The 10,632-nt window shown below is 48.9% G+C and overlaps 3 protein-coding genes across 9 annotated transcripts in view; all 3 read left to right on the top strand.

Moving 5' to 3' along the window:
• The first annotated feature begins 10 nt into the window (after positions 1-10).
• Positions 11-3,574, top strand: LOC117589685 (glycine dehydrogenase (decarboxylating), mitochondrial). Its single transcript, XM_034281841.1, has 6 exons — positions 11-261; positions 325-403; positions 621-1,147; positions 1,206-1,939; positions 1,996-3,325; positions 3,390-3,574. The coding sequence occupies exons 1-6, from the start codon at positions 85-87 to the stop codon at positions 3,498-3,500; spliced, it is 2,958 nt and encodes a 985-aa protein (XP_034137732.1). The 5' UTR covers positions 11-84; the 3' UTR covers positions 3,501-3,574.
• Positions 3,575-4,050: 476 nt separating this feature from the next.
• On the top strand, positions 4,051-5,748 carry LOC117589752 (ruvB-like helicase 1). The gene is made up of 3 exons (XM_034281933.1): positions 4,051-5,001; positions 5,062-5,260; positions 5,321-5,748. The coding sequence occupies exons 1-3, from the start codon at positions 4,185-4,187 to the stop codon at positions 5,673-5,675; spliced, it is 1,371 nt and encodes a 456-aa protein (XP_034137824.1). The 5' UTR covers positions 4,051-4,184; the 3' UTR covers positions 5,676-5,748.
• A 722-nt stretch (positions 5,749-6,470) lies between these two features.
• Positions 6,471-10,632, top strand: part of LOC117589559 (serine/threonine-protein kinase par-1) — a 48,729-nt gene continuing 44,567 nt past the window's right edge. For 2 of the 7 annotated variants that reach the window (XM_034281587.1, XM_034281584.1), the window contains exon 1: positions 6,471-7,028. The gene's annotated coding sequence lies outside the window, so the exon portion shown is untranslated. The remainder of the gene's footprint in view (positions 7,029-10,632) is intronic. The other 5 variants (XM_034281591.1, XM_034281590.1, XM_034281589.1 and 2 more) reach the window with 4 other exon arrangements.

The raw sequence follows: 10,632 nt of genomic DNA, 5'->3' as shown, positions 1-10,632 counted from the left end.
TTCCAGCATCGAGCTCAGTCATCGATTGAAATCCGTCTGCCGTGGACGTGCCTTTGCCCGAGTCTACTACATTCAGTTCGAATCATGCAACGATTTTTGGGAACGGGCAGTCGCAGCCTGCTGCTTAGGTGCCAGCATCGCTGTCTGGCCACCACACCCGTGGAGGATGTGCTCTTTCCCACAAAGTCCGACTTTCCCAGTCGCCACATTGGTCCACGCAAGACGGATGTGGTGGCCATGCTGGACACACTCGGCTACAAGGTGAGTGCAGAGCCACAGCCAGAGGTCATTCCACGTGCCAATCCCAATCCCAATCCCTCTTAGTCGCTGGCTGAACTCACCGAGAAGGCCGTGCCGAAGAGCATCCAGCTGAAGAGGGACCTGAATCTGGACAAACCTCTGAGTGAGTAGTAGTGGAAAAACAGATCCGAAAATAGCTGTCAAAACACTTGTGTGAGCAACGGACCGGACCGGACCGTACCGGACCGGACCCCCTGGCGTGTTTCAGTGTTGCCCTGATAACAGCGATAAGCCTGGTTCACAGAGGTCCGACTAATCGCTGCCGTTGCCCCCGCTGTCTGTTGTGCTGGCTGACAACAATTTTCCACTCCGCATTGCAGACGAGCACGAGCTGATCCGCCGCATACGCGACATTTCGCTGAAGAACCAACTGTGGCGCTCCTACATCGGCATGGGCTACCACAACTGCCATGTCCCGCACACCATTCTCCGCAACATGTTCGAGAACCCCGGCTGGACCACCCAGTACACACCCTACCAGCCGGAGATCGCCCAGGGCCGTCTCGAGTCGCTGCTCAACTATCAGACTCTGGTCTCGGACCTCACCGGCCTGGATGTGGCCAATGCCTCGCTGCTGGACGAGGGCACGGCCGCTGCCGAGGCCATGTGCCTGTCCACGCGCCACAACAAGCGGAAGAAGCTCTACCTCTCCAATCGCGTGCATCCACAGACCTTGGCCGTTGTCCAGACACGAGCTGAAGCGCTCGAGCTGGAGATTGAGGTGGGTCCGATTGGGCAGGCGGATCTACCCAGCCGAGAGCTGGCTGGCATCCTCCTGCAGTATCCAGACACCTATGGCGATGTCAAGGACTTTGAGGATATTGCCTCCCTAGCAAAGAAGAACGGGGTAAGGCCAGGCACAAACTAATTTCTTTGAGCCAAAAACTATCCAAGGTTCATTCCAGACCCTCGTTGTGGTGGCCACAGATCTGCTGTCGCTCACTCTGCTCCGACCACCGGCTGAATTTGGGGCTGACATAGCCATCGGCACCTCTCAGCGTCTGGGCGTGCCCCTGGGCTATGGCGGTCCCCATGCTGGCTTCTTTGCCTGCAAGCAGAGCCTGGTGCGGCTGATGCCGGGCCGTATGATTGGTGTGACACGCGACATGGACGGCAACGATGCCTACCGCCTGGCGCTGCAGACCAGGGAGCAGCACATACGGCGGGACAAGGCCACCAGCAACATTTGCACGGCTCAGGCACTGCTGGCCAACATGTCGGCCATGTATGCCATCTACCACGGACCGGAGGGCCTCAAGGCCATGGCCAATCGCATCCATCACTTCACCCTGACCCTGCAGACGGGTCTGCAGCAGGTCGGACACGAGGTGATCAACAAGAACTTCTTCGACACGCTCCATGTGAAGCTCTCCGGCAGTCTGTCTGTCGAGGATCTCAAAGAGCGCGCCGAGCACAAGCGAATTAATCTGCGTTACTTGGGTGATGGAACGGTAGGTGTGGCTCTCGATGAGACAGTCAGTGTGGAGGATGTGGACGATCTCCTGTGGGTGTTCAAAGCAGAGACAACGGTGGAGCACCTGCTCGCCCGCCGCGATGTCCTGAAGAACTCCATTGAGAGCTCAAAGTTCCTGCGTACTTCGCCCTACCTGCAGCATCCCATCTTCCACAGCTATCACAGGTAAGCTGGAACGAGTATAAGTTTCCCCTGACTTCTCTGATTCCTCTGTGTTACAGTGAATCCCGAATGGTGCGCTACATGAAGAAGCTGGAGAACAAGGACATCTCGCTGGTGCATTCGATGATACCGCTCGGCTCGTGCACCATGAAGCTGAACGCCACCACGGAGATGATGCCCTGCTCCTTCCGCCACTTTACCGACATTCATCCGTTCGCTCCGGTGGATCAGGCCCAAGGCTTTCATCAGATGTTCAGCGAACTGGAGCGGGATCTGTGCGAGATCACTGGCTACGACAGAATCTCCTTCCAGCCGAACTCCGGGGCACAGGGCGAGTACGCCGGCCTGCGTGCCATTCGCAGCTATCACGAGCACCGCAACGAGGGACACCGAAATATCTGTCTGATTCCCATCTCCGCTCATGGCACGAATCCCGCCTCAGCGCAGATGGCGGGCATGAAAGTGGAGCCCATACGCATCCTGTCCAATGGCTCCATAGACATGGTCCACTTGCGGGCCAAGGCCGAGGAGCACGCTCACGAGCTGTCCTGCCTGATGATCACCTACCCCTCGACAATGGGAGTGTTCGAGGAGACAGTGGCGGAGATCTGCACCTTGATCCACAAGCACGGCGGACAGGTCTACCTCGATGGGGCGAATATGAATGCGCAGGTTGGTCTGTGCCGGCCCGGCGACTATGGCAGCGACGTTTCCCATTTAAATCTGCATAAAACCTTCTGCATTCCCCATGGAGGTGGCGGTCCTGGCATGGGTCCAATCGGGGTGAAGGCCCATCTGGCGCCCTATCTGCCCGGCCATCCCGTGGTCAGCCCGCTGAGCAGCGAGGAGCACAGCTTCGGCGTTGTCTCCGCTGCTCCGTTTGGCAGCTCTGCCATCCTGCCCATTTCCTGGTCCTACATCAAACTGATGGGCAGCCGGGGTCTGAAACGTGCCACCCAGGTGGCCATTCTCAATGCCAACTACATGTCAAAGCGCCTCGAGCAGCACTACAAGACGCTGTACAAGTCACCCAGCTCGGAGCTGGTGGCCCACGAGTTCATCCTGGACATACGCGACCTGAAAAAGTCGGCCAACATCGAGGCCGTGGATGTGGCCAAGCGGCTGATGGACTACGGCTTCCATGCCCCGACCATGTCCTGGCCCGTTGCCGGCACCCTGATGATCGAGCCCACCGAGTCCGAGGACAAGGAAGAGCTGGATCGCTTCTGCGATGCCATGATATCCATTCGCGAGGAGATTGCCGAGATCGAGGCCGGCCGCATGGACAGAGCTGTCAATCCCCTGAAGATGTCGCCCCACACCCAATCCCAGGTGATCTCCGACAAATGGGATAGACCCTACACACGCGAACAGGCTGCCTTCCCAGCGGTAAGATATTTCGATTTTAAATTTACTTTCCTTTTTAAATGAAATCAAATTTGTTTTTTTCCAGCTCTTTGTTAAGCCCGATGCAAAGATCTGGCCCACGGTGGGAAGAATCGATGATGCCTATGGCGACAAGCATTTGGTGTGCACTTGTCCGCCCATATTGCCCGATCTTTGAGTTACACTAAAGGCTTGTAACGATATTTACACTTTTATGCGAATTTTCAAAATAAAACTAAACTAAACTACGAATCAGCGAATAATGCGCTTATTTTGAATGTAATTGTACCAATCACAACCACGGTGCTAACTGCAGCGTTGTTATGTCGGTGTTATCTCACCATCTCCCTCTTCTCTTCTATTGCTGATCCCGTTACTTTTGACAGTGGACTTGTGACTGCAGAGGGAGAGAGAGACCACTAGGGACAGCTATTCAAGAAAATTTGTCCAGCCGAAGATGATAGCTCCCGTGGTATGGCTCTGTCTTATATAAAGTCCCAAAAATGATTCACATTATTAATAATAACCTCCAATTGATCAAAATCAACATAGAAGCCCGATCGTGAACTCGAAAAAGTTAGCATCAACACTGAAAAAAGTAGTGCCAAGAAAAAATAATAGCAGAATATACCAGCCAGCCAGGTGACCGCAGTTGAGAGGGTATATTTCGGTATATTTCCGAGGGACTGTCGGTATATTTGATCGATAATTCCGCGGTCACACTGGAACAAAGTGTGCTTCGCGCCGGCAAACAAATTTTCATGTTTGACATTTTTGAGTTGTTTAATCAATATCACGCTTGACCTCACATTGTGCTGGTGAAAAATAACAGTTAGCAGAGCAGAGCAATATACAAAGCAAAATGAAAATCGAGGAAGTAAAGAGCACTGTGCGCACACAGCGCATTGCAGCCCACAGCCACGTGAAGGGCCTCGGCCTGGATGAGGCCGGCACGGCCTTGCAGAGTGCCGCCGGACTGGTGGGCCAGAAGGCTGCCCGCGAAGCGGCTGGCATAGTCGTGGACCTTATCAAGTCGAAGAAGATGGCTGGACGTGCTCTACTGCTGGCCGGGCCACCCGGCACCGGGAAGACCGCCATTGCCCTGGCCATAGCCCAGGAGCTGGGAAACAAGGTGCCCTTCTGTCCGATGGTGGGCTCCGAGGTGTTCAGCAATGAGATCAAGAAGACGGAGGTGCTTATGGAGAACTTCCGCCGCTCCATTGGCCTGCGCATTCGCGAGACCAAGGAGGTCTACGAGGGCGAGGTGACGGAGCTGACCCCCGTGGAGACGGAGAATCCAATGGGCGGCTACGGCAAGACCATCAGCAACGTAGTGGTTGGCCTCAAGACTGCCAAGGGCACCAAGCAGCTGAAGCTGGACCCCAGCATCTTCGATGCCCTGCAGAAGGAGAAGGTTGAGGTGGGCGACGTCATCTACATTGAGGCCAATAGCGGTGCCGTGAAGCGTCAGGGACGCAGCGACACATTTGCCACAGAGTTCGACCTCGAGACCGAGGAGTATGTGCCCCTGCCCAAGGGCGATGTCCACAAGAAGAAGGAGGTCATACAGGATGTGACCCTGCACGATTTGGATGTGGCCAATGCCCGTCCCCAGGGCGGCCAGGACGTGCTCTCGATGATGGGGCAGCTAATGAAGCCCAAGAAGACCGAAATTACAGGTGAGTTGGACAAGCGTGTTGCATGTAAATGAAAGCAATCCCTCGATTTCTATTCTTCAGATAAGTTGCGCATGGAGATCAACAAGGTGGTCAACAAATACATCGATCAGGGCATTGCCGAGCTGGTGCCTGGAGTCCTGTTCATCGATGAGATTCACATGCTGGATCTGGAGACGTTCACCTATCTGCACAAGTCCCTGGAGTCGCCGATTGCGCCCATTGTGATCTTTGCCACCAATCGTGGTCGCTGCGTCATTCGGTGAGTGTGCCACTCCGCCTCTCCCTTGTTTGTCCACGTTAATAACCCTCTTCCCTGCAGTGGCACCACCGACATTGTCTCGCCTCATGGCATTCCCCTGGATCTGCTCGATCGCCTGCTGATCATCCGCACTCTGCTCTACTCCACCTCGGACATGGAGCAGATCATCAAGTTACGCGCCCAGACCGAGGGCCTGCAGCTGGAGGACACGGCCTTTTCACGCCTCAGCGAGATTGGAACCAACTCGACGCTGCGCTATGCCGTTCAGCTGCTGACGCCGGCCCATCAGATGTGCAAGGTTAACGGACGCACTCAGATCACCAAGGACGACATTGAGGACGTGCACTCGTTGTTCCTCGATGCCAAGCGCTCATCGAAGCACCTTTCCGAAAAGAATAATAAGTTTATGTTGTAAGTTTCCCACATCCACAATAATTGTATTTCCATTTCTACGGATTTAACATAAAAACTTAAATTTAAATGTTTAATTGAGACTTTTTGCCGGCTAATATCCGGGGATGGGTAAAACATAAAAACAATTAAAGGACATAGGGTATAAAAGTGCCCATTCTACCGGCGTACAAGCAACAAGTGTTAAAATAACGTAACATTTCCATCCCACTTACGTTTATGCCGGTGTTTTTATTTTAGCTTTTCTGTTTAAACTTGTTCATAAACATAATTAAATGTAAATAGATCTGCACAATTAGCCAATCTTGTAGAAAACCTATGTATCTATCTTATAAAATTATATGTTAGGTGCTCGGAGTCCTATCCCGCTAGTACTATATAATAGAATATCAAAATCGGGGATTTCTGATTCCTTGACAGAGAACGATTAACCCATTGTCGACATTGGGTAATTCTTTACAACCATGGTATATTTTGGTATATTTTTGAGAGCCAGACGATATTTCTAATTGGTCACTCTGTTTCAAACCTGAGACCATCCTAAAACTTCTGAAATTGATTAGGAAACATAAAAACCAAATAAAAGCGAGCTCTTAGAACTCACAAATCTTCTAGAAAATCGATTCTTCTATCATATAAAATTACCCCTTAAATGTTGAGAGTCCTAGATAGCTAGTAAAATCCAGCGGAAATTCAAAATCGAGTAATATGATGACCCGCTGCTCACGCAGAAATGAGTATTGGAGACCAATTGGGAAAAATAGCGTTTGTGAAAAGTCAATTCAACATGTGAAATTCCAGTTAGGAATATAACGGAATCGGTGGCGCAACCGAAAGCTCTGCTCTTCGCGTAGGTGTGTGGCTTATATAGTGGTTTATAGGTGCCTCGTGTCGTCTCCGTAATATTCGCGACGCCGGTTGCATTAACGTTTTTTAGTGCGTTTCGTTGCACCGCGTACTTCTGCTGTCCGCCTGATTGTTTATCCTCCCACACACATGGACGGACACACACACACACGCGTAATTTGAAATCATAATAAAGTGTGACAGTGCTGTAGTTATTACATGTGTTCATGTGCAATAATTAATATTTGTGTGGAACCGAAAAGCCGGATTGTGTTTTGGGGCCTGGAAAAGCCTATGCAATGGCAGGATCTTTGTAAAATGGAAACATTTGCAGGCGGCGTTTGGATGAATGAACAGAAGCAAGACAGAATCGGCGGCAGCTAGAACGAAACACCCACAGGCAGACAGACAAACAGTGAGAGAGAGAGAGAGGGCGCGCTGAGAGAGCCAAACAAACCTAGTAAGCAGAAAGCCAGCCAGCCAGCCACCAAAACAACAAAGAGAACAGAAGGTAAGTGCGTGAGTAATTGTGGGTGTGCGTGGGTCTCTGAGTGCATGTGTGTATGTGTGTGGAGGCCGCACCTCACCAAGCTGACGGCAAATTAGCGGTAGCAATGCCTGTGTGTTTGTGTGCGTGGGTGCTTGTTACACTTTTTTGGCATTAACTGTTATTATTATTTAAGTATCAAGAAAGAGATGGAGGGTGGAAGGGGCAGAAATTACATAATATCGGTGTTTCTCCATTGTTGTGGCTCTACTTTCCGAAAGAAAGCGAAAGCAAGAAGCCGCCGGGCTTCTGGTCGATCGCTCTTCGTTCTTATTGGAATTCATAGATAATTGCGCTGCCCGCTTTGGCCCGATTTTTCATGCCGTTCTGCTTTGTGTTTTTGTTTGTTTTATTTATGAATGGGATTATTGAAATTAATTTCTGATTTTGATTTTTGTGCGTAACCAGTTGCGCGACTCTGAGTTCCACTGATTAATGTCTCTATCCCGCTTCCACACATGTGATCATAAATCAAATACGAAATTCAGCAACAAAAAAAAAAAGCAAGCGAGATGAAAGATGGCACGATGAACTCCCGCACTGCTTGCTCAGGCAGGGCAGCCACAGCAGCTGCAGCTGCGCTTCCCCATCAACCATACAAAAGCGGTTTTTATGTGAAATTTTGTAAAGGCGAAAATTTGTTGGCCAAAAACATAAAACAGACTTTTTATCGCCCACTCTCGACTTGGCTGCTCGCTCGCGCTCCACTGGCTCTCTCTCTCTATCTCTCTCTCTCTATCTCTATCTCTCTCTCTCTCTCTCTCTCTTGAGATCTTATTTCTCGTTCTCTGCGAACACTTCCAAGGTTCCGTTAACTTTTTCTTCTCATTTGAGAAGATTTGTTTAGTGTTTGGATAATTCCCTTTTATGTTTCGAACTCATGAAGAGTATTCGCACTTCGTATGCAACAGTCTACACATTTCTCTTCTCTTCTCCGTTCATTTCATTTCATTATACCAAAAATATTTTGACCAAACTAAAACAGCCAATACATATACAAAGCCACATGCATACAAACGACTTGAGCGTGGCAGTGTTGACGTTAATGAACTACAACAACAATTATGTTATGTGTTTGTACGGCGTTGAGCACATTTCACCGCACACTGTTATACGCTGGAACCAAAAAGCATCCTAAAACTTCCGACCTCTCAACTTTAGGTGAGTTTCAGTTTCAAGTTACTATTTAAAGTGCAAATCGTATGACTGTTTTAGTTGGTCAATACCAAATGTAGGGTATGATAAGCTTCGTCTACCGCATATTTTGTTGCTGTATTCCTGTGGATACTTTTTTTTGGCACGACTTGTGCCAGCGCCTGGGTCTGGGCAATAAGACGAATTTATGCTTGTCCATTTGCCTGCAATTAGTTTCGAGAAGTCAACAGCGCGGTAATATTTAGTTGTAGTTGTTGCTGTTTCTTTCTTCCTTACGCTAAGCTACTTAACGTCACTGCCGACGCTCTCGTAGTTATTTATTGTCTGACTGTGCTGCGTCGACAATTTGCATTGCTGAAAAGCTCTTTCTAAAATACCCTTCCAGAGGGTGTTATGTTTATGACTATGCACAGAAGTGGGAAGTTAGTACTCAGTGCATGCATATGTTGATATATTTGTTACTAAGATAGATCTGTAAGTGCGTAGCGCAAAGATTGTGTCACCAAAACATAGAAAAAAACAAAAGTGTTTTTGTTAGTAGACAACTGAAAAGGGTATTAAAATCGTCGGCAAGCAGAGCAACATTTTTTATGTATTTGTTGAATTTGTTTCTGGTTTTTGCGTTATGCTTTGGCGTAATTGTTTGCCCTTCGGAAGGTTGTTCCCTGAGCGGTGTGCGGTTTCTTTTCAATTGGCGCTGCAACGCCCACATGATGAGGCGGAGAGCGAGCGGTGAGCAATTCTAAAAACATTTGTTGGCCCAAACAAAAGCAACAGCTGCGTTCTGCCGCTGCCTCTGCTGTCCATTGTGAATGTGCATCAGAAGCAAGGCAGCCTTGTAAGCGCCACCCACACAAAGCCATTGCCAGCAGTAGCGGGGACCACACAAAAATTTGTATAGTCAAAGCATTGCAAAGACATCCAACACAAACACCAACACATAATATTCGGTCTATGTGTGTATGTGAAAGAGCTGTACTACCAACTATGACGTGAGCAGCAGCAGCAGAGTCTCCAGCAGCTGGCTGTCAAAGTCGCCTACGTACGCTTCAAGTCGCGCTGTAAAAGCGTCACTCTTGGGAACTCGTTCTCTACTTCTTCTCTCTTCTGCTTTGTGACGTTGCTGGGCTTTGAGCACGTGTGCGCTCATCACTGCTGGACATTTCTTCTCTTCTTTATTAAGTACTGTCTGAACGAGGCAGTGCCATGATAACGTAGTTCTTGAGTATTTCGAAGCTTAGATAAAATATCGTTGAGAACGGAAATGGATTGTCCGATTGGGCTTAATTTTTACTCATACTGTTAGATTATCATTTCATTGGAAAAGTTTATATGAGATCTAGCATTGATAAATTGCTCTTCAAGGGCCATATTACTGCTGCCCTGTTTGGCCAGGACTTCATATGTTTCAGTTGGCAGCAGTAAATGGGAAACTTTGTTATGCTCCGCACAGCGTGCAATTTCAATCTTTCGTATTCATTTCATTGCACTTTGGGCCACACCACAACAATGTGAGCCACAGAAACAGAAACAGCAACATTAGCAGCAGAGTGAGCGAAGCAACAAAAATACTGCCGACAGCATAAACTTTGCCATTTCTGCTCTTGCTTCTGTGGCTGCTTCTTCCCGTCGTGCTCCTCTTTGTTGCTAACCTTGTGCCAAAAAAAAGAGAAATTGAAAAACAACACAAGAAAACTTGCAATAGAAAATGTTTCTAACACAATTTTCAGCTTGCCTTCAGCGGAAAAAGTGTAAGAGGCAAGGGGAGGGGCTGGTGTGGAGGTGAATGACAGATACAGAGCAGAGCAGCGAAAATTGAGTGTGTCCGAGAAGTACTTCATTTGTTGTTGCTGCTGCTATTTTTTGGCTAGACAAGTGGTTACGCTTGAGCTGGGCTGCTAGATGGCGCCCAGTGGTTGGCCAAGCATGCAACACGTTCTTAATTAATTTCTCATTTCAGCCATTAGCCATTAGCTAGAGAGAATCGTTCGATCGACACCTTTTCCTGTCCATGTGTGCCTGGTTGTATGCGAGAGCTGTGTGTGTGGGCGAGACTTCTGCTGACTTTGCCAGCGATAAATGAGTGAGTGGGCCCGTTATAACCACTGCGGTGAGTCAACCACCGCCCTCTCCCTCTCTTCGTTTCGAACTCTCAACAAACGAAAGCCTATACAGTGGTCATTCGCAAATCAGGGCATATTCACAAAATACATTTAGTAACTCGACAAAACAAGAACTGAATAATAAACATTTAATTATTTTGACTTTCTTAATTGCCAAAACCTCTAGAATCGAGGTGCTTTAACTTCTGAGCCACTACTGTAGGCGATCAATAAGCACCCAAAACGGTACTTGACTTGTTCTTGGCTATTGGTGTGTGTATGTGTTTGAGAATGTGTGAATACATGTCTCC

The sequence above is a fragment of the Drosophila guanche genome, unplaced genomic scaffold (genome assembly GCF_900245975.1).
Source record: "Drosophila guanche unplaced genomic scaffold, DGUA_6, whole genome shotgun sequence".
NCBI classification, from domain to species: Eukaryota; Metazoa; Arthropoda; class Insecta; order Diptera; family Drosophilidae; genus Drosophila; species Drosophila guanche.
The sequence above is the reverse complement of the archived record's forward strand: the minus strand, read 5'-3'. Positions and strand labels throughout refer to the sequence as shown.

Bases quoted from the DNA above. Each gene is read 5' to 3' on its own strand.
- LOC117589752 (XM_034281933.1), top strand. From the start codon at position 4,185: ATGAAAATCGAGGAAGTAAAGAGCACTGTGCGCACACAGCGCATTGCA. The intron at 5,002-5,061 runs GTGAGTTGGACA...TCTATTCTTCAG, and splicing joins CAAGAAGACCGAAATTACAG to ATAAGTTGCGCATGGAGATC. The intron at 5,261-5,320 runs GTGAGTGTGCCA...TCTTCCCTGCAG, and splicing joins CGTGGTCGCTGCGTCATTCG to TGGCACCACCGACATTGTCT.
- LOC117589685 (XM_034281841.1), top strand. From the start codon at position 85: ATGCAACGATTTTTGGGAACGGGCAGTCGCAGCCTGCTGCTTAGGTGC. The intron at 1,148-1,205 runs GTAAGGCCAGGC...GGTTCATTCCAG, and splicing joins CCCTAGCAAAGAAGAACGGG to ACCCTCGTTGTGGTGGCCAC. The intron at 1,940-1,995 runs GTAAGCTGGAAC...TCTGTGTTACAG, and splicing joins ATCTTCCACAGCTATCACAG to TGAATCCCGAATGGTGCGCT.